Raw genomic sequence first — 26,853 nt, 5'->3', positions numbered from 1 at the left:
TATATTCAATGTCCTTTTCCACATTTCCACCAATTGATGTATTGATGAATCATTCCATTAAGTTGAAAGGCACCCATTGAGGTGTTTCTGTATGTGCAGTAGGATTTTGTATTAGTGCTCGTATGTGTGTGTGTGTGTGTGTGTGGCATGAGAGGGTTTGTGTGGGTGTGTTAGTATGTGTGTCTATTTGTGTGTGTGTGTGTGTGTGTGCATGTAAAGAGAGTACTGTGCTTGCACATGGTTTACAAAAGCGGGCTGGTGGGTGGTCATTTAGCCAACGATTGCAACGCAGTACTACAGTGTTTGTTAGCTGGTGGATATTTGGTAACTTACATAACTCCCACGTAGCTACATCTCATTAGCTCCAACAAGCAGGCCATTCATATGGAACGATGTTCCTCTTGCCCAGCTATGGAGGTGAATACCTGTGGTGTGAAGCTGTGTATTCCTGCTGAATCATGGGTATCTGAATGACCAGGGGCTTTTTATGCAAGCCTGACTGATCACGGTGTGTTCAGAAAGAAACTGGATGTAATTGGATTGGACCCACTGGGCAAGTCATAACGTCAAACTGAAAAGTGAAAGTATGAATTGATTAAAACACGGTTGAACATGAAATGTCCTTATTGTGTGTATACCCATTAAATGATGAACGTTCACATTAAATACAAAATGTGCATACCCCCCCCCCCCCCCCTCCAATATAAAAAAAATATATAAATCAGTGTGGATGTGTTTTATATTTTATATTATATATATATTTATAACTAACTAGTCCTCATCTAAATCAAATGTAACTAGTCCGAATCTAATATTTTCTGCAGTGGTTGGGTAAGAAAGAACAAGGTGGGTGGAGGCAGGAGGAGGGGGGAGTCCTTAAGTAGCTGCAGAATTTATCCCCCTGCTCCTTTCTAGTGGTGCTCCTGTCTCTCTCTCCTCTTCCTTCCTGCCTCCCTCCATGCTCAGCCAGACTCCATGAAGTTCTCCAGACAGATGGAGAGTAGCACAGACTGACAGACGCAAAGCCAAGGAGGAAATCACCCATCACTGCCCAGGTGAGTGACTGTCCTTACGTGACTATTGGAAAGTTCACCTGAATCCTAAATTGCTAGCACGGGCATAATAAATATACAGTGATACAGTCTACAGTGACTGTTTCACAAGAGGCCCATTTTGGCTATACCCGTAACGGTCACGGTATTTGGATGGACTGATCCTCGTGTGAGAGGATTGTTCATGTTTTGCCTATTTTAAAACTCAGTTTCTTCACCTGTGCAAAATTAGGTAATTCATTTTTTAAATTTAAATCGATTTAATACAAGAGCAACACGAACAAGGATGCTGAGGAGTGGCAATGCATTGGATCAGTATCTGTTGAATTACACAGTTGCCGTTTCATCAGTACTACAACTGTCTTGAATGGCTATCATGATTTGATCACTGTCATAGTTTGAACTTCTAAACACACTAAATCCTATGTAAACCTTCAAAGACAGTACTTTTGTTCACAATTCAATGCCCTAACTCTTCAAACATATCATTGAGCACCTTCAGCATCTCTCGCACGTTTTCCTCTTCTACTCCATCGAAGCAGTAAAAGATCGGCACCAATTACTTTGTGGTTTCCATGAGGAGTGTGTGTTGGTTATGCAACCTTCTCTAAAGTCAAAGAGGTCCAGTCTCCAGGAGAGCTATACAGTACTACGTTGTTAGGCCCCTGCACAGGCTCTCCTCTGACTGCAGCTTCTGGCTGTCTCTCTCTCTCACCAGCCACCTCTCTCTTTCATGCTAAAAAACAAACCTCCAGGGCATTCACTCAACCATATCATTTTCAACTGAAGTTAATCACCATTTAGTTGTATTCATATGATTCATTCTTCCTTTTAGTATGTTAGCGGTACCAGGTTTTTGATTCAAAACCTTTCTCTGTTAATATACATTTTTGGGGGAAAGGTTTGAGTTAGTTTACGGTTCCATTCGTTTAGCTTCATAATCCTTGTGCCTTGATGACTTAGTACATGCAAACATGCAGATAGGTGTAATTGAATCTTGTGGACAGTTTTACATCAACATCCCCCCCAAGATAGACAAATTGAGCGCAGTTCATGTGCAGCATAATGTCTCCTTTCTTCTCGACGTGATGTGATACTTGGAAGTGGGAGTTTTTGGAGTGATCGCAAGAGGGGGAGTGTTTGTGCAGGTAGAAGGGAAGTAGGACTGTGAGATTGAATGTGAGCATGTGTGGGTCCATGACACCCTAGAAAACAGTCCTGACACCAGGTAGAAACCTCATCTATGGTGCGCTATAATGTAATGATCCCAGTACGCCCAAACCGATGTTTAAACTGATAACATACTGTGAGAATTTAAACAATGTTTCATTTTTCATTTCTAGTAACGCCCTGTGGATTTATTTGACTGTCCATCACTGAAACATAGAAGAAGGAGTTTTTTGTTCCTCACAAGCACTTCATTTACAAACCCTAAAAAACGGTTTTACCTTGATATCCAGTTACTGGTCTTAAAGGTAAAATGCTGTTTACACTGGCCCTGCTCCTCCTGGTCACCCCATTACCCTCTCTCCAAACCCCAACCAATGAGAAGAGGAACTCCACAGGAAGTGACCAGCCCAAGCCAAATGTAGTTCTCACCCTGGTGAAACCAAAACCCGTAGCTGTGATCGCTAAACAACCCAACAAGACCCCTCGCCCCACCCCCAAACCAACCATCAACCTGACCGTTTTGACCCCCTCAGTCCCTACCAAGCCCCCCGCAGTCAGTCCTCCCAAGACTGTTAAAGACAAGACCCCCCCTGCCCCACCACCTCCTGCCATCAAGGTGATCCTTACCGACGGCTGCCTCCACAAGGACATCCAGAGTCACTCTTCCAGCACCCCGGAGCAGGGCCAGGAGCTGCAGCTGGAGCTGAAGCCTGGGTCTCCACTGGTCATGACCCACAAGATCAGCCTGGTGCCTGGGGGCTGCACAGGGGGCTGTGTGGCCGAGATGGCTGCCCTGAAAGGACGTGTGTCCAGGCTGGAGAAGGAGATGTCGTCCATCAAGGAGCAATGTACGACCTCACATCCTTGTTGTGTTCTCCAACATTCTTTGATCTTACACTTGTTGATACATCTTGAGCATCTATATATGACGTAGAATGATAGCGATGCAGCCAGCTAGTCCAGTCAAAGTGTAGATGATTTGTCTTCTCGTAAACCAGGTCCCTGCTCTAAGGTGAACTGCCCGAATGACTGTGGCGGACGAGGTAAATGTGAGAAGGGAAAGTGTGTCTGCCTCCCAGGATTCCTTGGGCTTGACTGCAGCAAGTGCGCCCCCGGATCTGACTGCAGTAAAAGTGAGTCACCCGCGTTAGTTTGTCTGACTTCCTGATCATTGGACTGATCCTCCTTTGAATCATACAGTTCACCTACCCTTCCTGTCTCTTTTCTTTCCCCAGAGGATGTTAAAGACAAGGTGAAGACAACAGTGGAGAAGGTAACCCCTGAGAGCAATGTTAACAAGACCAGCGTCTCGTCTACAGAGGTGAAGAAGGTAGCAAAAGAGGACGACTCCAAAACCAAAATCAAAGTGGTCACCGTCACTGCGGTAAAACCGCAGGTTACGGTTACTAAGACTACCAGCAAGGCTGGAAAAACCAAGATTACACTGGGCCTTCCGACAGTGGGACAGGTCCTCTTAAAACACAATGGAGGAAAAAAGCAGAAAGAAGCTCGTAAAGGCGAAACAAAAGTTTTTCTTCCTAAGAAAACACCCAAACCAGACCTTAAAGGCAAAGTGACCGTTCAGGACCAACCTCTTAACGACACCATTACCCCGACTACTGTGAAGAAATCAAACGGCACCACCAAAGGCACAGACACTGCGAACAAGACTCGCCCAAGGAAGGAGAACCTAGAGCAGTCCACTCTGTCTGAGAAGAACTCCACCCAGACATCTGTGAAGAAACCCACCAAGAAGGTGAATGAGAGCGTCACCAAGGTAACAGTGTCTGTCAACAACACCCAAACGGTGACAGGCAAAAAGAAAATTCCACAGAGGAGTCAGTATTTAGTGAACGTGACCACTCCGAGTCCCGAGGTCAAAGTCCCGAAGGTCAACAAGACAATGGTGCTGCTGGTGAATGCCACCAGGAGGCCTCTGGCGACCGGCCTCGGTTCGGTCAAGGTCCAAAACATCTCCTCCTACGGCTTCACTCTCACGTGGTCCGCTCCGCAGGCCATGTTCAAGAACTTTACCGTGATCAGACGGGAGCTGAGGGCAGAGGGCGAGGAAGAGGAAGAAGCAGAGGATGGACCTCTTGGAGGACAAGACAAAGGACTGGCGACAGCAAACACCACCGAGAGTGCTGTCAACGGAACCGCGTCCTCCACCAAGGTTCTCAGTGGCTCCAAGTCTAAGGCTGACGGCAAGCACACCAGGAAAGTCTCCATGGCTCTCCCAGGAGGTGTTCGCTCGGTGGAGTTTGGCAACCTGCATCCTCTGACCCGCTACGCGCTCAGTATTTACGGCACGGCTCCTGGAAAGAGGTCCAAAATCCACAGAGTGACCATCACCACAGGTGACCAGAACCACCCCCTCTGAACTTTGAATGCTCGGATCTTTATTTAAACACTCTTACAGCAGCATTATATTCTGCCACATTTGTTCACAATATACAACTCTTGAGTGGAACCTGATTCTTCCCTTGACCTCTCTCTCTCTCTCTCTCTTCCCCGGCCTCTCTCCCTCTCCTCAGGTCCTGAGCCCCCTACAGACATGGTCTTCAGCAACGTAACCGAGTCCTCCCTCGCTGTGTCCTGGACCAGACCCAAGAGCGCCCTCACCGGCTTCCAAATCACCTACACCAATATTGTCACTGGTGCGATTCTCTCCATTGGCACAATGCTCTTTAAATCTTCTGCATGTCTACCTTAAAGAAATCCTGTACCCCCAGGATGACCTCTCTGTTTCTGTGCTTTGACAGCAGAGAGCAGCTCAGTGTCAGTCAATGCCCAGCAGTCCCACGTGGTCCTGCCCATGCTGTCTGCAAGCTCCTCGTATGTGGTCACCGTGACCTCCGTTCTGGGGAAGATCCGGAGCGACCCTGCCGTTGCCATCATGACCACAGGTGCGGGACTCGACATTCAGTCGATACATTCCACACTCAGTCAGAATGGAGGAATCTGATGATGGAGAGCGGATGTTTGCTTCCCACTCCAATCCTAAACAGCATCACGACAACAAAACGACTTGCTTTACCGTGAACTGACTCTCCCCTGCAGTGCCCGCTCCCCCTGTCCAGCTCCAAGCCATCAACATCACCGACACCAGAGCGGTGCTGCAGTGGACGCCCAGCCTGGGAAAGGTCGACCGTTTCATCATCAGCTACGAGTCAGCCAGGAGTGAGTCAGCAGGCACGTTCTCCCCACGGCGCGGTGGTGGGAGAACGTCCATTTTCTGGTGCCAGATCCACTCTGGTGCCAGATCCACTCTGGTGCCAGATCCACTCTGGTGCCAGATCCACTCTGGTGCCAGATCCACTCGCGAGGCCTGTGACGGAAGCGGAGGTAACCTTCTCTCTCTCTCTCTCCTCTGCCCCCCTCAGCGCCCAACGTGACGGTGTCGGTGATGGTGTCGGGGAACTCGGTGGAGCACCATCTGAAAGGCCTTCAGAGAGCCACCCTGTACACAGTCAAGGTGCTGAGCGAGAAGGACAGTCTCCAGAGCACGGCATTGGCCACCACCTTCACAACCGCGAACAGTGAGGAGGTTATGTACAATACGGGGCAGAAAGTCTTAGGCACAAATACAAATGTTTAAAGTAAAGCCAAAATGTGTTAAGAAATCATTTCATTAAAGTGTTTTCTCATCACTGCACTTTTATACTACGACAAATACGGACAAATATAAGACAAAATTAATGTACAATATTATTTAAGACGTTTGCACAGTCCTGTATGAGGAACCCTGAGATGTTTCAAAGAAACTTGATCCTGTCTTGGTGTGCCCTGTACCTGTCTCAGTGGTGAAGGCCAGCGATGTCGACGCTCATTCCGCTGTGATCACATGGAAAGCCCCAGCTGTAGCGTTCCACAGCTACAGAGTGACCTATCAACTGGCAGGAGGGGAGGCCAAGGTGACCACACTCCCCTGACCTCTGACCTCTACCACATGTCTCCCTCACGAGTTCCTTCACAAGCACAGCTGTTGATGGGAGAATGCCAACAGCCTGATAATCGTTGCTGTCCCCTTTGTGCGCAGGAGGTTATACTGGACCCATCTGCGAGTGAGTACAAGCTAACCGGACTGCTAGCCATGTCCAGGTACACTGTGCTGGTTCAGGGAGAGAGGGAAGGAGAGTACACCTCTGTGATCGCCGCAGAGTTCACCACAGGTAAGGCTTACCCACCGGAGACATCAACATTCCGACAGGCGGCGAGGCGAAATCCAAACGAGGCGTCTTATCCGACGAAGCGTTCACCGGCATCGTGTGTTCCTCTCTCCCAGCCAAGCTGCGCTTCCCATTCCCCACGGAGTGCTCCCAGGAGCTGCTCAACGGCGCCCTGCAGTCTGGGGAGGTGGACATCTACCCCCAGGGCAAGGAGGGAGGGGCCGTCAGGGTCTACTGCGACATGGAGACTGACGGAGGGGGCTGGACGGTAAGGAGAGAGGCTTCATGTATGATACTGATGCTTCAGGTGGGGCAGACACTGCAGAGATACAGTAGTCTCAGGCCTGTACTGCAATCACATCTCGGACACAGCAGGACGTCTATACGGTAGGTTATATTTAGACACGTTCCATGGTTCGCACTCCATCCAAATTGTTTTCTGAAGGCAGTTTTGCGGTTCTGATAGGTGTTCCAGAGGCGAGTGAACGGAAAGACCGATTTCTACAGAACCTGGAGTGAATACACCCACGGCTTCGGAAACCTCAGCGAGGAGTTCTGGCTCGGTAGAGTGATTATGATGAACCAATCCTGTCTGCCTTGGGATTCAAATACAAAAATTGTCATCGTAAAGCCTCATTAATATTGAGTTATGTTGAGTCACGTGTCAGGAAGTGACTCACGTGTCAGAAAGGAACGTGTCAGGAAGTGACTCCGTTTACGGTTATGACTCAACAGGAAATGAGCTGCTGCACAACCTGAGCAGCATGGGCCCTGTCAGTCTGAGGGTGGACCTGCGCTCAGGAAATGACACGGCGTACGCACACTACTCCAACTTCACCATCGGGTCCGAGGCCCGGCACTACGCCATTGAGGTCTTCGGCTACACCGGCACTGCAGGTGAGTCCAGAACTGGACAGTGAAGGGAAACGAGAGCTTGCAAAATCATAAATACATGATATTTATACATTACAGGTATGTAAGTCAGGTCTACTCCGTTTTTATTTCTCCACATATAACAATTGGTTTAATTCCCTCCTCGGTATAAATACCACCCACCTGCGGCATCGAAAAGTTCACTTTTTGGTTAACTCCTCCTTCTCCTCCATCACGTCTGTCAGGTGACTCTATGAGGTATCACAATGGTCGCCCGTTCTCTACCAAGGATAAAGACCCCAACCCCCTGGGGATCCACTGTGCCAGGGCCTACATGGGGGGCTGGTGGTACAAGAACTGCTACAAGACCAACCTCAATGGTCTCTACGGTGTCAACAGCAACAACCAGGTATAATCTCCTCTCTAGCTCTTTCCGAAATTCCACTAGACACGACGCGTTTTTCAAATGATTCGACATGTACACAGTCGTGGATATTCGTTTAGACCTGAGTCCGATGAACGACGCCAAACGATGAAATGCTTGTTTTCTTGTCTTCTACACTGTTGAGGAAGTCTGGAAATCAAAGATGTGATCGCCAACGACTCTTTTCATGTGCATGTGATGTTATAACCGGAACTTGTGCTGTGCCTCAGGGCATAGTGTGGATAGACTGGAAGGGGAAGGACGCTTCCGTCGGCTTCGCCGAGATGAAGTTCAGACCAGCTGGATTCTCCCCTGCCACCCATGGCTAAGCCCATCCCCGCCAGCCCTGCCGCCCCCAAAGCCCTTCGCTACGGAGAAACAGAAACGTGGACCGCCGCCGCAAGACCAAGACAAAGAGGGACGACGCGCTTTCCGAGGCGACGCCTCGGGTTTCCGCGTCAGATAGCATGTTCTGCGTTTTTTTTACACGGCTGTTACAGAAGCTTCTCTTTCGGTATTTGTACAGCGCTCCAGGTATTTTCGTCTGTGCCCTATCCTTGTCATGCATGGAGAGCTGTCTCTCTCTCTCTTTTAAAAAAAAAAAAACGTACGCTGAGATTCGATGTACTAAGCAGACAGGAGATGTTAGTGGTGGCAGTATTTTGTATTTTTGTCGTTTTCTTATGACTCACATGACCCCACAATCTCCAACAAGAGTTCACACTCTGTCCCTCAAACACCTCAGGTGTACAGGAGATAGGTTTGCCACCTCACTACTACTGGAATCAAATATGCACTGCCTCTCCACTCTATTGGAATAAATGTGGCAAACCAGGATCTGAAGTTGGGTGACTTTATTTGTCTCGTTGTGTGTGTGTGTGTGTGTGCGTGCGTGTGTGTGTGTGTGTGTGGGGGGGGGGGTTCTGGGTTTCAATGAAAGCAAAACAAAGCCCTCTCCCCAGTGAAGCATCTTGTTTTCCTGCCCCAGTTCATCTCTCCACCAGGGTAAACACTGTCCACTGTTAAGGTTAAAAACACAACCTTCGGAGAGGCCCCATGCTGGAGCACCCTAACCCTAACCTGGGCATTGTAGCCATCCGTAACTGAGACTAGATATTCTCATCCTGTAGTACAATGGACCCAGACCTAGGAGCTCCCCTCTTCCCTGTGTGGTATTAAAACATGCTGTCCTTTGTCTGTTTGTCTTTACTTCACCACCTCGATCCTTTACAACAAACATGAAGGTGAAAACAATATTTTACTAACCTTGAGCCGAGTGCTGTACCCACACAGCAAGAACGCCACACACACACACACACACACCACACACACACAAACACTCACACCATAAGGCTGGATGAGGTGGGTATATAGTATATGAGCAGAGGACAAAAGGATGGGTCTTTTTTGGAGTCAGTGAAGGACTGAGTCATGATGGTAATGGGCATATCAGTGGTGAGTTTGGGAGCTCTTCTCATGCTGCTAGCCCTGTGGTTACTGCTAACCTTTTCTGCTGGACACCATGACACATCCACACAGGGATTCACACAAGGTAATTAACATGATATCAATAACTACAATGTACAATAGGATTTCGAAGAAGTCATTTCACATAGACTTGTTAGGATATAAGATTATAAGACTATTGCTTTGTAATGCTCCACATTGAGGCAGGTCCAATCTGCATTTCTGCCACTTTGCTTGCAAATCTAGCAGCAGCTCTCACTCAAGGTTGGATGTCCAGACTACCATGAAAATGATTATTTACAGTATCATTAGGCTTGGGGTTACTTGACGTTCCCTTTTTCCTCAATACAGCGCTTAAATCTAGACTCCTGGCCTCGATCTATCAGTTTCTCCCCTGTTCTCCCTCTCCCTCCCCCTCCCTTCCGGGGCCTACCCCCTTACCTCTGGTGGGCAACATGTTTGAGCTGGCACACGACCACCTGCCCATTCACCTGACTACCTTGGCACAGCGCTATGGCAACATCTACCGCCTCAAGCTTGGCAGCACCAGTAAATATACATTTCCTCATTGCTTAGTTTCGGCAGATAAACAACACTTCTAAAAGCATGACCTAAATAAATCTGAAAGGAATTCAGAGGTTTGAGTTACGTTTTAAACATTTCAAAAGGTCGGCTATGCAGATGGATGGAGTTTTAGGGTTACTCTGGAAAAATGCTATCTGTTTCAGCCATGGTGGTGCTAAACAGTGGCGATGTCATTAGAGAAGCCCTGGTGAAGAAATGGTCCGACTTTGCCGGGAGACCGCATTCATACACGGGTAAAACACCTAACGAAGGCAGCCGTCACTCGGTCGGGCTAATTAATACAATACATTCCGACCACAGTTTCCCCTCCTAACGGCGTCCGTACCTCCACCCCCCCCCCCCCCTCAGGAGACGTGGTATCGGGGGGGGGGCGCTCCATCTCCCTGGGTGACTACAGCGACGAGTGGAGGGCTCACCGCCGCCTGGCCCACAGTGCTTTGCAGCGATGCACGCAGCAGTCTCTACACGGTGTCATCCAGAAACAAGCCCTGCACCTAAGACAGGTAGAAAACACGGGTTCCGCTCAGAACCCCCGCAGTGACGAGAAAGAAGGAAGAAAAGTGGAAATTAAGTTCTAGAAAGAAGTTATGACAACCTAATAGCTGCGTACATGGACGTGACCCAATAATCACACACGCTGACATGGCCAAATCACAAACCAATGTTTCCATCCATGTTTAAACTCATTTAAATACACCATGTATTTAGAAGCACAAATATGCCCAAATGCAGAGGCTCACTGTGACCCCTCCAGGTGCTGTTGGACTACCAGGGCCAGGCTGTGGACCTATCAGAGGACTTCACTGTGGCGGCCAGTAATGTCATCACCACCCTAGCCTTCGGCAGAGAGGTGAGCATCTTCCTGGCTCTCTGCCGGTCCTTCTGTCAGAGTGTGGGTCTCTTGTGGACAACCAGAGACCCAGGATTAGAACTGGAGGCTCGTCTGTTCTTATACGGCTTTAGTCGCTGGAAAAACAAAACTGGATGTATTTAAGTATTTTTACACAGTGTGGCCAGCACATCCTAAAAACTGAGACTCCCAATGAGCAAATGTATTGCTGCTGGAAAAAGTGACTATTCATTCAGGGACACAGGCTGCTTATCTTATGTGGCTCATGTAGGCATGAAGAATTCCATGAGGGATATATTATGGAATATATCACGGTTATAGACGTGGTTATGGTGGTTTGACAAAAAAATGGTTCTCTTCTCCAATCTAGTTATTTCCGTATGTATATCCCTGTATGCCATCTCTTGTGACAGGAATATCCTATTATATGTAGTGACCCGGATGTTTGTGTTCCAGTATGAGAAGAGCTCACATGAGCTTCAGCGCCTGCACAGCTGTCTTAACGAGATTGTGTGTCTGTGGGGCTCACCCTGGATATCTGCACTCGACTCCTTCCCCCTGCTGAGAGTCTGGACACTCTACATACTCACCCACACATATGACTAGATCCTACGTAGTATCAATAGAAAATACTTGTTATCAAAAGAACTTTCATTACAGAAAATCATGTCAGTTTGAGACCACGTTATAGCTTCTGTTGTTGTCGTTCCTTCCAGAAATTGCCCAATCCTCCGTTTGCCCGTCTTCTTAAAGAGGTGGCGAGGAGAGATGACATCATAAGAACACATCTGAATGAATACAAGGTTACAGCGTTAGACGTTTTGGAATGCTGCTGGTTTCTAACGTATCCACCAATCATGGAATTTACAATGTACAATAATGCATGTCCACTGTCAACGAATAATGCAGATGCAAGATCGCAAATGTGAGGATGCCATCACAGGGTCCCTTCTCCAAGGAATTGACCAATCACAGGCCAACTCGACACAGGGAATGGTAGGAACTAGTTGACTATGGTACTACTGACTCATCAGGACATTGAAGGTTAATGATAATGTGGTTAATACAACCAGTGTACTGGTCTATCTGCAGGTACTGACAGACACTCATGTCCACATGGCCACAGTGGACCTTCTTATTGGTGGAACTGAGACCACTGCTGCCTGGTTAAGCTGGACAGCGGCCTTCCTCCTACACAGACCGGAGGTACAGTAAACCATGCAGCATATCAGGGTCCTTCTGGGACTTGTAGTTTTTTATAAGATCAGAAATCAGACATTAGGGTGAATACTTGTGGGACACACAAATGGGAACATTTCTTCACTGAAAGGGTGATGAATATGGTGCATCACACCCAATGACTGTAAAAACCAATGGACATAGTAAAAGCCCATCAAAAGTGACCAAAAACATCTTGATCACCCCCATGTGGCTGGCTGCGGTATAGGTCATAAGTCCCACCCCCTCCATGTTAGCAGATGGGACATGAGACAAACTAAAAAGTGCACGTCTAATACTTCTTTTTCAAAGATGGTTTCTGTCATTTTTGGTAGTTCTTATTACGCTGATGTCTGTTCAAGTGCTCATTTTTATGATCGGTTTGTTTATCATTTGTTATTTGACGATAGAAAAAGGGGTTAGTGTGTGCTTCCGATTTGGTCGGGCGAGTGTCAATCGGGACTTCCATACCGCGGCTCCACCACCCGATCACTACTACGAATGACATCACCAGCGCAAGATTGCAGAACCTGTATGCAGGATATTTTGGCTTCATTTACGTACAGTGGGAGGAAGCAGAGTCGTTGCCCCTTGGTCACCCCTGGAAATGGCCTCAAAACCTATCGATTTTGTATCTGATACTTGCTTATGATGAGCTCAGTGTTGATTTTTAGTAATGGAAGCATATACAGTACATGTAAAGATAACAAAGATAAACTGTCCCACTTTACCAGTATTCACCCAACTAAATGTCGATGATTGAAATCTCTATGTATCTGTCCAGGTGCAGAGCTTGGTGTATGAGGAGATGTGTAGGGAGCTAGGTGGACGCTACCCTCAGTACAGCGACAGACCCCGCCTCCCGGTGCTGTGTGCCGTTATCAGTGAGGTGCTGCGGCTCAGGCCGGTGGCACCGCTGGCGGTCCCTCACCGAGCCATCAGGGACAGCAGGTGACCCGCAGACACAACTCTACCTCCGGGTTGTTTTTCTTATGTTACACTGTACCTCTGGTGTTTTTGAACTCCATGCTTTTGAACTCAAATATATATCTGATGTTTTTTAACATCATGTATGTGGTGTACTTATTTTATTACATATCTGGTGTGTTTTCTTTCACTAAAATATATATCAGGTGTTTTTATTATGCACTAAATCAGATCATTTATGGTATTATATAATTAAATCGGGTTCTTGGCTTTCAGAGCCAAACTTCAGTTTCTATACTATTTCCTCATTTTCCTGGGTCAGCTTGTTTCCTGTCAAGGTTATTTCAACAAGTGTCGTTGCGTCAGTATTGCAGGATATTTCATCGCCAAGAACACAGTCATCATCCCTAATCTGTTTGGAGCGCACCACGACCCGGCAGTTTGGACCGACCCCTACTGCTTCAAACCAGGTGCTTGGCTGTCGAGCGCATTCCTTTCATCCCCAGCGCAGCACAAACCCGGCAGCTCCAGAAAAGACTAACAGTAGCCCCTCTCTCTCTCTCTTTCAGAGCGCTTCCTGGAGGGCGGAGGGGCCTCGGTACGTGCTCTCATGCCTTTCGGAGGCGGGGCCAGGCTGTGCCTGGGGGAGTCGGTGGCCAAAATGGAACTCTTTCTGTTCACGGCCTACTTGCTGCGTGACTTCCAGTTGGTCCTCCCCGTGAACGAGGCTCTACCAGACCTGAGGGGCGTGGCTAGCGTGGTGCTCAAAGCCAAGGCCTACAAGGTGGTAGCGCGTGCCAGACCTACGTAACGTCTCCTACAGTAACTCTGCTATCTGATGGGTCGTGATCTCATTCTGATGACGTTTTGATACTCTGGAGTTTACACAGTTACAGTAAATATCAATAAAATAGTTGTATATTTGAGATGGAGTGGTGAGCTTTTATTGACAGTGATGATGAGGGGTGGCCTACTGCTGCTGCTTGGAAGTTTCACCTAGAATGCTTTCAGTCTCGTATAGATCCGAGACAAAACCAACTGTGGCCCAGTAGGAGGAAGAGACCCATGAGGTCAGTGTGGGGAACAAGCGATTGCAGTAAACTGATACCACCAAAGCAGAAGAGGGAAGCTTGAGCACTTAACACAGAACCTTGCAGACAGACTCACTATGGTATTGTTATTTCTGACACCATTTCTGACACCCTTTCTGAAACCATTTCTGACACTATTTCTTCGACTGATTTAGATTTCTGGGCAACAGCTTTCTTTGCCAACAGTCCAACAGCAGAGTCGGCTAGATTCGGTGTCTATGAAGTACTGTAACCAGTTGTATTACAGCGCAGACCTCCACCGAGTCTGTTAGACCAAACAGATAGTAGCCAGGTAGAGAATGCTAATGGCGTTTAATAAAAGAGAAATTGAAAAGACGTGAGGCGGGAAAAAGAGTTAGGGGGGAAAAGGAGGATTGAGGAGGGACAGACGGGAGTGAAGGAGAGAAGTTAGTTGGTCTTCTGGAAGGACTGCCCCGGGCGCGTTTTGCGCAGGATTCTCATCAGGTTTCTGGACATAACGTATGGCTTCTGCACACTGCCATCATTCCTCTCTAGGTCCTCCACTGTGGAAGCAAGAGGGCAAAGGTCACTCTGCTCTACGCTGTTCTACTACATTTCCAATCTACTCTAACCGAGTCTGCTCTACCCTGCTACAATCTGCTCTGCCATGCTCTACGCTAACCTATCCTGCTCTACTCTACTATGATCTGCTGAGCTACAATCTGCTCTGCCATGCTCTACGCTAACCTATCCTGCTCTACTCTACTATGATCTGCTGAGCTACGATCTGCTGTTCCCTCGGCGGAGTGGTACGTACTGAAGCACATGTAGAGGGTGTCGATGCACATGCTGTAGACACTGAAGAAGCCCTGAGCGATGAGGTAGGCTGCCACTATCACCGTCTGGAGGAAGACAGCACCGGGCGAGCTCAGTCACACCTTCTCAACGCAATGACCAACACACCTGCGCATACGCATCACCGCTGTGACGAGTTACAACTTACAATGCTGGGCACCCAGTAGTAGTTGAGCATGTTGGCTTGGAAGGCATCCTCGGGCATGTTGATCCCACCAGAGAAGAAGAAGAAGGCCGGCACACCTGTTACGTCATAGGTGAGTTAAATCGTAAAAAGGGGTGTTATGGTACATGCGAAATAAAGGTGCCCTTCGTAATTACGAATGATTGTATGTTTGAGTCGGAAGTGAACATAAGGTGGGTTTTGACGTGGCCTTACCAACTGCTGTGACCACTACGAGTTTGCAAAAGAACAAGAGCATGTCGGCCACACCGTCCAGTACTACCACCCTGTGGACAAGAGAGGTATTACAAAACAAAAATCTGTAAATCCCTCAAACCCTACAGATTCATTATTACATTTTCAACTGAAAATAGATGTATTATTACCGGCTAATGTTCCTCAACAGTAGTGCATAGGCACTTTGTGCTGACACAGCGAAGTTCTCTCCATACATAGCCATCTGTGGATTGTCCAGATTTAAAGACGACAAAATAAGAGTTGATCCACATTTGCTTAAAACATTAATCAGGGACAAAAGAACACGCCTACTTCTAGCTGCTAAACCAAAGTAGACAGGTGAAAACTGACGAAACTGACCGCGATGAAGGCGTTCCTGCTGACGAATTTGAGGAAGCCCTCCAAACAAATGGAGCAGGGCCGGAAGCAGGTCATCAGGAACCGAGCGCACGAGCCTTTGGAATCTACCAGAACGTGACAGTAGAGGCATTCCGTCAACAGGCCTGAGGTATCAGATGTGAACTCAGCAATGGTGTGCTATATCTACATAAACAGGAGGGAGAATGGGTGTTTTAGTCCGTACCACGGCACTTGCGGTCCAGGTATTCCATCAGAATCCTGGGGAGCTGGAAGAATAGGAGCGTGAGGGAGCCGATCGCCAGAGAGCCAACGTGATACCTATCGTAGACGGAGGCCAGAGCATGAAGCAAACACACAGACGTTCCTTCACCTTACAGAGAAAGTTCTAGCACTCCGTTGATCCATCGCAACGTCGCAGCTAGCTTCGACACAAGTTCTAAGTCTTCTCTCTTCAAGACTAGGTGAGCCTCCTGGTATGAATCTAAGATCCAGTCCCTCACAGTTTGAGGTCTTACCGTAGCGTGCGGATGAAAGCGTGGCTCAGGGGGAAGGCAGGGATGTCGGTGGGTTTGGTAAAGGCCCAGTAGTAGGATGAAAACACCCCAGCCAGGGTGCTCTGTCCCAGGGCAATGACAAAGTTGACACACCACAGGAAGGCAAAGACGTTGAAGAGCTGGAGGACGACCAAGTTCCTCTGGAAAAACCCTTCCTCATCGTACATGTAGAAGAGGCATCGTGCCGCGGGGCAGTCTGGGTAGATTGAGGAGTCGAATGTCTGATAGGAGAGGAGGGAAAAGGAAGGATATGAGGACACAAGGGTTTAAGGGGATTCACAAGGACGCATAGCCCCACATGTAACTCCAAACATCGCTTGAACCATGAGCCCTGCTGTTGTTACCTGTGGGCGGCAGTTTTGTGTTCCGTTGATAGGGCTGCATCCAGGCATGATGGTGTTATTCAGAGACACCACTCTGTATACAGGGATTCCGGAGGTTGCCAGGTACAGAGCAGTTATCCCCCAGTAGGAGACACACACCACCACCAGCACAAAGGTAAACAGAGGGTATACAAGGGTGGACATCATGCAACCCACGGCCCTGCAGGAGCAACAGATATGATTAACTCAGATCGATTCAAGTGTTGTACTCTACTCCTGTACCTGTAAGATCGACCTGTGAAAGCTGAATCCGGAATCTAACCTGCTGGATTCCTCAATGAGAGACACAGCTGTGACCACACTCCTCCTGATACAGCTGAGGACCACAAGGAGAATGAACTCCACCACACACAAGACGATCACTGGGGAGGGACAGAACGAAAGAGAGAGGGAGGAAGAGAGAGAGGGAGAGAGAGAGAGAAAGAGAGAGAGCGAGAGAGGGACAGAGAGAGAGAGAGAGAGAGAGAGAGAGAGAGAGAGAGAGAGAGAGAGCGAGAGAGGGACAGAGAGAGAGAGAGAGAGAGAGAGAGAGAGAGAGAGAGAGAGAGAGAGAGAGAGAGAGAGAGAGAGAGAGAGAGAGAGAGAGAGAGAGAGAGAGAGAGAGAGAGAGAGAGAGAGAGAGAGAGAGAGAGAGAGAGAGAGAGAGAGAGAGGGTAAAACCCCTGATGTTTCCAGCAAAACAAGCACAATGACAGCAGTTAACACAATTGAAAATGAACTCACAGAAGGCCAGCCATGTCTCTTTGACTTGAAAGTAGACGGACACTTTATCCTTGAACCTGAGGTCACCAATAGTCATTTTAGACTTGCTGAAATTGGCATATTCTATGTAGCAGCGAAATATACCTAAAAGGAAAGAAAAAAAAATATGACACTGGAAGGGGAAATTAAGCTTACATACAATTGCAATTGTAAAGCACTGAATACTTTTTTTCAGCTCTGAAGCTTCGTGGCATCACACTTACCATAGCCTCCCATGGCTAGCACTCCCAGGATAAGCACCCAGACCAGAACAAAGGCCAGATACCTCAGCAGCAACAGGAAGACCAGGCTGACGACCATGGCTACTATCATACCACTGAAAGCACAGCAAACACAATGGTTTAGAGCTCCTACACAACAACAATCTGTACCATGTGAGACACAACAAATAATCTTTTTTTTCAGACTTACAGTAATATCCAGTACCAGGAAGAAGCAAAGTCTTCAAATATCCTAACTCCTACGGCTTTGGTATTATAGCCTGTTATTAGGGAGCTTGAGGTAAAAAAAAAAAAAAAAAAAAAAGGTTATGTTTACATACACTTAATAAAGAGGTAGGTCGATTTGCTCAGTCATTGTCATCATCAGTACTATCACATACACCTACAGTACATCCACTGTTCTACGTCTAAGTCTTGTGGGTGCAGGGATATCTACCGAATGGCTGTGGTAATACTAGTAACAGTTTCGTTGACGTCGGCCTTTCCAGGCAAAGTGAAGTTGGAGGGCATCTTTCTTAGAGCAGCCTGAGTGGGTAAACATCTCCCCAAAGCTGAGTGTGACATCACAATATGGACAAACTCAGTGACCTATACATGACTACACACCCATGTCATATATTACTCATCTCAGATATGTATTTGATTATCCATTAAAGAATACCCAATTAAACCACTTTACCTGGTTCACTTGGGATATAGAAGGACGGGCAAAGTTCCTGATCAAGGATGTCTTGGACAGTCTAAACAATCAAAGAGAAGCTTCAACATGCATGATCAAATCAAATGTTATTTGTATCGTCCTGATCCTAACTGTCAATAACTCAATTGATAGCACTACAATCGACTCCAGTGAATGGACTGTACCAGTGTTGTCTCTGCCAGGTCAAAGTTGGGGTCGCAGTACTGCCGCGGGAAAAAGTCCATGGGGATGGCATCTGCTTCATAAGCAGCTTCTGGTAACATCCAGTACCGTGAGGGACACTTTTTGACGCACACCTGCCGTGCAAGAGAGACCCGCGAGTGAACGAGTGAGTGAGTGGGTGAGTGGTGAGTGGGTGACTGACTTGACTGACTGACATCACCTGTGTTGTAGGGCACTGACGACCATTCAGTGCTGCAGCCATCGTATTGGTAGTGGTGACACACTTCAGTATGTCCAGATAGAACATGCTGGGCTTGTTCCTGACAACACAAAGTACAATGTCACTACTGAACTAGAGAGGGTACAATTTCTGGGGAAATTGTAGGGTGTGCTTGCTTGCGTCGGTTGCACAGGGGTCCGTTTTTGAATGACATTTTTACAACTGATATTTCTGTATATTTTATATAAAAATGCATACTTATTATTTATAAAGATTACATAGATTTAAAAGCATTTTTTTTGCTGCTCATTTACAACTGAAAATACGAGTGTAGTGTAGAATGAAATTAGATGTCTTCTCATTTCCCCTGCAAGAGGCAGCCTCATCGTTGAATCAAAACGAATAAATTTGGCAGACCGGTGTAAAAATTGACTTAATCTCTATGACTTAAACGTCCTTTTAAGTTTTTCCCTTCTCGTGATATTTTAAGGAATTTAGCCTACACATATTGCATTCATTCATGAATAAAGAACCCCCTTTGAAGATTATTCTACGACGTTACCGGCAGTAGAAGATGGAATCGCGATTCAAACAGTACCCTCTGCTAACTGAAAATATGCCCCCAAAAACGTAAATAAGCTTGACATTTATTTAGTGGAAAATCGCTTTCATAAAAAGCTCACTGGTAGCGATCATTGTCAGTAACAACAAGTGGGATATAGCCCTGTGTGGAGAAGCTGCCCCGGTAAATTGTACTACTACGGTACAGTAGTAGACTACAGTACTGCTGTGTTCGTTCATCTTGGTAGCGATTGCGTTGGTTGAATTGGATTTAACCTTCCGTTGTACGGTTTAGGCTGAAATTAATTATTTTCATGAACAGATTGACAAAGTTTAGGCTGTGGCAATGAAGTTAAGGTTAGTAGTTAGATAGACTTTTGGTTTAAGTAAGGGGAGTGCCGAACATGTTCTGTCGCCGTTTGACTTCCTACAGCTGTGTAGATGTTTTTGTAGTGTCTCGCGTAGGCTACAGCGTTGCAGTGAGCAACACTGGTTTGAAACCACAGGTAATGATAATTTCACCAACAAATCGTTTACTTGTAATGTAATGTCATAATAAATCCTACAACGAAAATGTATTTGTGAGGATTGTTTATTTTAACGATTGAAAACAGATGCATCATAGACCACTGTAGTATGTGTTGCCCGGGCAACACAGGCTAATGTCATGATGCTAATACTTCAGTGAAATAGTAGACTACTGTTTCCGAAAGTAGATGTACTTCCTTAATAATATCAGCTTATACTTTACATTACACATGACAATTGTGTGTCATATCACAAAGTAAAATGAGTAAATAGTTATCACCCTGGCCTCTTTGCTTGTGGCGTTTCTGCAGCTGCCTTGCAGTAAAGCTATAGTTAGCCTAGCTATCCCCCAAGTTAACAGATGCGAAACGAATGTTCTGCCAAAGGTAGTCACGCGTGTTTTCGTGACGTTAGTGACGTAGTGACGTTAGTAACGTCAGTGACTGTGGCTAGCAAATTAGCCACCGTTAGCTTCACTTTTCGCCACAAAAACTTAACTTCAGCCTAAACCATGCAACGGAACGTAAATTCCAATAGAAGCAACTCAATCGCTACCAAGACGAAACTTTTGACACCTACGTTGTCTATGTAGGCCAAATATTGACTGAGTTTTAGGGGGGCAAAAATAAATAAAAATAATAATAATAATATATATGTGAGAGAACAAAGGTTGTGCTCTCGCCGAAGGCTTGAGCACACCCAATGACAGGATACTAACAAGCAAAATGCCTGTGTTGTATCTCCTTTACACCATGTTGATTGTTTCAGGAAGTGGCTTACAGGATGAATGACTGTACATCATGCTTACCCCTCCACCATCAGACACCAATGAGAAGGAGACTACCTACAGTAGATACTCACGCATTCATACCGGTACCACAGAACATTCCAGTCGAGTTCCTGGGGAAGAGAACGTGGCGAGGGTCTCCAAACAGCCAAGCTGGGGGACAGGGAGAGAAAGGTAGTTATTCCCTCTCAGTGGTTAGGGTTTATTGCTATGAGAAAGAGTGATATCACTCAAAGAGGAAATAATCTCAAAATGTTGAGCGGTTTTACCCAGAATTCCCACAACCATGTAGGCAGCAACTGTTGCCACGAAGAGAGTACAACAGGCCGCATCTGTGCAATGTCTGTAAATAAAGTTGCAAAATTAACTCAAAATAGTGTCTGACTGATTATAGTAACTGCCGTTAATTAGTAATACCGAGCGACCATTCTTAGCAAACCTTTTACGGATCAGTCCAGAAAAGAGAGGGTCATAAGGGCCTAGAATAAAAAAGCCGAGGATACGGTTATGATATATGATTGGGTTGTAGGAAGAGTTCAAGGTGTTGTATTTTCTAAACGCACAATGTTAGATTAATAAACTCACCGTGATTCACTGGCTTCATTTTACCGCTGTTGCGGAGAGGACGACACATTTATTAACGGTTTTGTAGGTAAAAACGTCCTCATACAGATGAAGTTAGGCCCCTGTTTAAGGAGTTCAGCTGTGATCTAACGGAGAGATGAATGTGAAATCTCAATTTACCGAGATAACCCACTATGACGCAATAGACGCGTACGTTGCCAAAGCAACACAAGCCGTTGCCGTAGCCAACTGTTTAGTAGGCCTAATGCACTTGTGAGTTAGTTGAAACTGTCGATGTCAAATTAAGTAGTATATCCATTGTATTAAATATTACAGAATAAAATGTGTTCTATCCGATATACCCAACTTGTACTCATCATACCCCTGACCTTGCACCCCTTAGTGATAGCCGTGCCATACAGGCCAACAGCTTGTCTTTCTTGTTTAGCATATAGTAGCCTACTGTACATGACAACTAGCTAGCTAACCAAGAATCCAGTGTAGCCTATCTCTGGCTATTGTTTTTTGTGGACCAATGTAGAATTTATTTTTATTATAATAATATTCGTTCGTCGGTTTTAAAGTGTGTGTCAGAGATAGCTACTAGTAATTTAATTAGAGCTAGCCTGTATTTTTGGTCTGTAGCGGTCCGTGTACGTGAGTTTCCTTATCCCATCAAAACGGAACAAGCAGGAATAAGAAAATCCGTGTATCATTCGTTCTTTCGTTTTTCAATTGATAAACCAAAAAACAAAAACAAAAAAGTATTCGTTTTTCCGTTATTCAATTGAGAAACCAAAAACGAGAAACGAAAAACGATTGTTTTTCTTGTTATTCAATTGAGAAACCAAAATCCAAAAACCAAATCCAAAAACAGGGCACTAATTAATCCGTGTATCATTCGTTCTTTCGTTTTTCAATTGATAAACCAAAAAACAAAAACAAAAAAGTATTCGTTTTTCCGTTATTCAATTGAGAAACGAAAAACGAGAAACGAAAAACGATTGTTTTTCTTGTTATTCAATTGAGAAACCAAAATCCAAAAACCAAATCCAAAAACGGGGCACTGACCCAAAATGATTTAGAAATTGTGTTTTTGGTGACCCGGAAGTTGTTACTCATACGCCCGTTGGCTGCGCGCAGTTTTCAGTGTAACCAGAGCGAGAAACCATGGAAACGAGCGTCCACCAGAAAACACAAGGAAGAATGTAGATAGATCCCAAACTTGAAATGGAATGTTTGCACTTTCAGTGTATATTTTGTTGTATGTATTGTACTTGTGTTTTTCATGCCAACAATGTTAATAAAATGATCAAATGCATTCAGTGGCACTCATAATTTCTCTTTCACCGAAAAAATGTGGTTAGTGGAAATTCTGATTGTGGCTATGGTAACAATCAGAATTTCCACTAACCACATTTTTTCGGTGAAAGAGAAATTATGAGTGCCACTGAATGCATTTGATCATTTTATTAACATTGTTGGCATGAAAAACATAAGTATAATACATACAACAAAATATACACTGAAATTGCATTCCATTTCAAGTTTGGGATCTATCTACATTCTTCCTTGTGTTTTCTGGTGGACGCTCCTTTCGTTTCCATGGTTTCTCGCGCTGGTTACACTGCAAACTGCGCGCAGCCAACGTATGAGTAACAACTTCCGGGTCACCAAAAACACAATTTCTAAATCATTTTCGGTCAGTGCCCCGTTTTTGGATTTTGGTTTCTCAATTGAATAACAAGAAAAACAATCGTTTTTGGTTTCTCGTTTTTGGTTTCTCAATTGAATAACGGAAAAACGAATAATTTTTGGTTTCTGGTTTATCAATTGAAAAATGAAAGAACGAATGATACACGGATTTAAGAAAATTGTTTGTCAATCCGTTTATTCGTTTTTTCAAAAACTGAAAAACGGATTTTGACTTCTTATTTTGTTATCTCGTCTTTTACATATAAACCGTAAAACGACTTGATATTTCGATTGATCTCACGTGGGTGGAGCCAAACGTGAAAGCCCTGTCATTGGCCAAATGTATAGTCAGCACTACTCTTTCAAAGTAGAAGTTTCCCTTTTAACTTGATCAATACACAACCCCAATTCCCCAAAAGTTGGGACACAGTGAAAAATAAAATAAAACACAGAATACAATGATTGGCAAATCTCATAAACCCATATGTTATTCACTAAAGAAAACATATCAAATGTTTAAACTGATGAAATGTAACATTCTACATTTAGCAGACACTCTTATCCAGAGCGACTTACAGTAAGTACAGGGACATTCCCCCGAGGCAAGTAGGGTGAAGTGCCTTGCCCAAGGACACAACGTCAGTTGGCATGACCAGGAATCGAACTGGCAACCTTCGGATTACTAGCCCAATTCCCTCACCGCTCTGCCACCTGACTCCCTTTTAAGGGAGTCAAAGTAGAAACCTGAGTCAGGTGCTCCCCTCCATTTTAAGGGAAATATATACGGTGATTATGAATTTGATGGCAGCAACACATCTCAAAAAGGTTAGGACAAGGCCATGTTCACCACTGTGTATCATTCCCTCTTCTTTCAATAACAGTCTGTATCTGTCTGGGAACTGAGGAGACCAGATGCTGGAGTTGTGGGAGAGGAATGTTGTCCCTTTTGTGTCTGATACAGGATTCCTGCTGCTCAACGGTCCTGGGTTTTCTTTGTTATATTTTGTTTCATGATCCACCAAATGTTTTCAACTGGTGAAGTTCTGGACTGCAGGCAGGCCAGTTTAGCACCCAGGCTCTTCTACTATGAAGCTATGCTATTGTAACAGATGCAGGATGTGGTTTGACATCGTCTTCCTGAAATATGCAAGGCCTTCCCTGAAAATGAACATGTTGCCTGGATGCAAGCAAATATTGCTCTAAAACCTGTATATACCTTTCAGCATTGATGGTGCCTTTCCAGATGTGCAAGCTGACCCTTGTATAGGCCCTAATGCACCCCCATACCATCAGAAATGCAGGCTTTTGAACTGAACGCTGATAACAAGCCGGTTGGTCCCTCTCCTCTTTAGTCCAGAGGACGCAACATCCATGGTTTCCAGAAATAATTTCACATTTCAATTTATGTGACCACAGAACATTTTTCCCACTTTGCCTCAGTCCATTTTAAATGAGCTTTAGCCCAGAGAAGATGGCAGTGTTTCTGGATCATGTTCACATATGGCTTCTTCTTTGCATGATAGAACTTTAACCTGCGTTTGTGGATAGCACGGCAAACTGTGTTCACAAACAATGAGTTCTGCAGGGTGTTTCTGAGCCCATGCAATGATTAAGGTAACATGATGCAAATGTTCCTCCAGCTGTGTATTTTTAGTATTTTTCAGATTGAGTATTTCATGCAGAAAGAAAAAGGCAGCAGTTAGGTGTTGAAAGTCATTTGACTTTGTATGGTACTTGAATGTTGCATCACAAAGGAACAGAAAAAAGTACACCTTAAAGTGTGTGTGTGCTAGTTAGTTGTGCAACCACTCACTAACTGCAGCTAAGGCCATGTGGAGTGAAACCTATACACAAAGGGAGCTCTCCTGCAACAGGATTGGTGACTACTGGTCTAAGGAATAAAAAGGTAAATATCCTTGAGTAGCCCAGTGAGAGCCCCAACCTATATCTGTCCATCAATTACTCTCCATCAAAACTACCCATGAAACTTGACAGAACTTTTGTTATAATAGTGTGACTTTTTTTCCCCTTAAAAGTATCCCTTACATGTGTGGAGTATGGTGTGTAGATGAGTGGGGGGAAGAGTTAATGCATGAAACTCTGTGGCAGTGACAGACTACACTACAGGGAGGAGGTGAAACTCTGTGGCAGTGACAGACTACACTACAGGGAGGAGGTGAAACTCTGTGGCAGTGACAGACTACACTACAGGGAGGAGGTGAAACTCTGTGGCAGTGATAGACTACACTACAGGGAGGAGGTGAAACTCTGTGGCAGTGACAGACTACACTACAGGGAGGAGGTGAAACTCTGTGGCAGTGACAGACTACACTACAGGGAGGAGGTGAAACTCTGTGGCAGTGACAGACTACACTACAGGGAGGAGGTGAAACTCTGTGGCAGTGACAGACTACACTACAGGGAGGAGGTGAAACTCTGTGGCAGTGATAGACTACACTACAGGGAGGAGGTGAAACTCTGTGGCAGTGACAGACTACACTACAGGGAGGAGGTGAAACTCTGTGGCAGTGACAGACTACACTACAGGGAGGAGGTGAAACTCTGTGGCAGTGACAGACTACACTACAGGGAGGAGGTGAAACTCTGTGGCAGTGACAGACTACACTACAGGGAGGAGGTGAAACTCTGTGGCAGTGACAGACTACACTACAGGGAGGAGGTGAAACTCTGTGGCAGTGATAGACTACACTACAGGGAGGAGGTGAAACTCTGTGGCAGTGACAGACTACACTACAGGGAGGAGGTGAAACTCTGTGGCAGTGACAGACTACACTACAGGGAGGAGGTGAAACTCTGTGGCAGTGACAGACTACACTACAGGGAGGAGGTGAAACTCTGTGGCAGTGACAGACTACACTACAGGGAGGAGGTGAAACTCTGTGGCAGTGACAGACTACACTACAGGGAGGAGGTGAAACTCTGTGGCAGTGATAGACTACACTACAGGGAGGAGGTGAAACTCTGTGGCAGTGACAGACTATACTACAGGGAGGAGGTGAAACTCTGTGGCAGTGACAGACTACACTACAGGGAGGAGGTGAAACTCTGTGGCAGTGACAGACTACACTACAGGGAGGAGGTGAAACTCTGTGGCAGTGACAGACTACACTACAGGGAGGAGGTGAAACTCTGTGGCAGTGACAGACTACACTACAGGGAGGAGGTGAAACTCTGTGGCAGTGACAGACTACACTACAGGGAGGAGGTGAAACTCTGTGGCAGTGATAGACTACACTACAGGGAGGAGGTGAAACTCTGTGGCAGTGACAGACTACACTACAGGGAGGAGGTGAAACTCTGTGGCAGTGACAGACTACACTACAGGGAGGAGGTGAAACTCTGTGGCAGTGACAGACTACACTACAGGGAGGAGGTGAAACTCTGTGGCAGTGACAGACTACACTACAGGGAGGAGGTGAAACTCTGTGGCAGTGACAGACTACACTACAGGGAGGAGGTGAAACTCTGTGGCAGTGACAGACTACACTACAGGGAGGAGGTGAAACTCTGTGGCAGTGACAGACTACACTACAGGGAGGAGGTGAAACTCTGTGGCAGTGACAGACTACACTACAGGGAGGAGGTGAAACTCTGTGGCAGTGACAGACTACACTACAGGGAGGAGGTGAAACTCTGTGGCAGTGACAGACTACACTACAGGGAGGAGGTGAAACTCTGTGGCAGTGACAGACTACACTACAGGGAGGAGGTGAAACTCTGTGGCAGTGATAGACTACACTACAGGGAGGAGGTGAAACTCTGTGGCAGTGACAGACTACACTACAGGGAGGAGGTGAAACTCTGTGGCAGTGACAGACTACACTACAGGGAGGAGGTGAAACTCTGTGGCAGTGACAGACTACACTACAGGGAGGAGGTGAAACTCTGTGGCAGTGACAGACTACACTACAGGGAGGAGGTGAAACTCTGTGGCAGTGACAGACTACACTACAGGGAGGAGGTGAAACTCTGTGGCAGTGACAGACTACACTACAGGGAGGAGGTGAAACTCTGTGGCAGTGACAGACTACACTACAGGGAGGAGGTGAAACTCTGTGGCAGTGACAGACTACACTACAGGGAGGAGGTGAAACTCTGTGGCAGTGACAGACTACACTACAGGGAGGAGGTGAAACTCTGTGGCAGTGACAGACTACACTACAGGGAGGAGGTGAAACTCTGTGGCAGTGACAGACTACACTACAGGGAGGAGGTGAAACTCTGTGGCAGTGATAGACTACACTACAGGGAGGAGGTGAAACTCTGTGGCAGTGACAGACTACACTACAGGGA

General features: G+C 46.1%; 3 protein-coding genes across 4 annotated transcripts; 2 read left to right on the top strand and 1 right to left on the bottom strand.

Annotated features, from left to right (window-relative positions):
* Nucleotides 1-919: 919 nt before the first annotated feature.
* tnxba (tenascin XBa) lies at nt 920-8,525 on the top strand. Its single transcript, XM_062466708.1, has 15 exons — nt 920-1,055; nt 2,396-3,070; nt 3,221-3,355; nt 3,458-4,579; nt 4,757-4,879; nt 4,985-5,128; nt 5,283-5,402; nt 5,606-5,761; nt 6,024-6,136; nt 6,262-6,394; nt 6,508-6,659; nt 6,858-6,954; nt 7,127-7,288; nt 7,510-7,673; nt 7,919-8,525. The coding sequence occupies exons 2-15, from the start codon at nt 2,533-2,535 to the stop codon at nt 8,015-8,017; spliced, it is 3,258 nt and encodes a 1,085-aa protein (XP_062322692.1). The 5' UTR covers nt 920-1,055; nt 2,396-2,532; the 3' UTR covers nt 8,018-8,525.
* Nucleotides 8,526-9,122: 597 nt separating this feature from the next.
* On the top strand, nt 9,123-13,623 carry LOC134023803 (steroid 21-hydroxylase). The gene is made up of 12 exons (XM_062466165.1): nt 9,123-9,240; nt 9,507-9,704; nt 9,884-9,973; nt 10,089-10,243; nt 10,495-10,590; nt 11,047-11,157; nt 11,307-11,393; nt 11,500-11,586; nt 11,683-11,796; nt 12,593-12,759; nt 13,102-13,205; nt 13,305-13,623. Exons 1-12 carry the CDS (start codon nt 9,123-9,125, stop codon nt 13,544-13,546), a joined length of 1,569 nt encoding a protein of 522 aa, XP_062322149.1. The 3' UTR covers nt 13,547-13,623.
* A 498-nt stretch (nt 13,624-14,121) lies between these two features.
* On the bottom strand, nt 14,122-21,285 carry LOC134023885 (choline transporter-like protein 4). 2 transcript variants are annotated; one of them, XM_062466242.1, is made up of 21 exons: nt 20,866-21,284; nt 20,720-20,759; nt 20,550-20,623; nt 20,355-20,433; nt 18,405-18,504; nt 18,187-18,318; nt 18,002-18,062; nt 17,759-17,873; nt 17,513-17,596; nt 17,305-17,417; nt 17,063-17,185; nt 16,602-16,701; nt 16,301-16,499; nt 15,918-16,177; nt 15,626-15,720; nt 15,403-15,506; nt 15,192-15,265; nt 15,022-15,092; nt 14,791-14,885; nt 14,605-14,689; nt 14,122-14,350 (listed from the first exon to the last, which is right to left on the bottom strand). In XM_062466242.1, the coding sequence occupies exons 1-21, from the start codon at nt 20,912-20,914 to the stop codon at nt 14,235-14,237; spliced, it is 2,169 nt and encodes a 722-aa protein (XP_062322226.1). In that variant the 5' UTR covers nt 20,915-21,284; the 3' UTR covers nt 14,122-14,234. The 2 variants fall into 2 exon arrangements, with proteins under 2 accessions (XP_062322226.1, XP_062322227.1); XM_062466243.1 differs by lacking the exon at nt 14,605-14,689 and having other exon boundaries at nt 20,866-21,285.
* Nucleotides 21,286-26,853: the final 5,568 nt, after the last annotated feature.

The sequence above is a fragment of the Osmerus eperlanus genome, chromosome 7 (genome assembly GCF_963692335.1).
Source record: "Osmerus eperlanus chromosome 7, fOsmEpe2.1, whole genome shotgun sequence".
Taxonomy (NCBI): Eukaryota; Metazoa; Chordata; class Actinopteri; order Osmeriformes; family Osmeridae; genus Osmerus; species Osmerus eperlanus.
The sequence above is the reverse complement of the archived record's forward strand: the minus strand, read 5'-3'. Positions and strand labels throughout refer to the sequence as shown.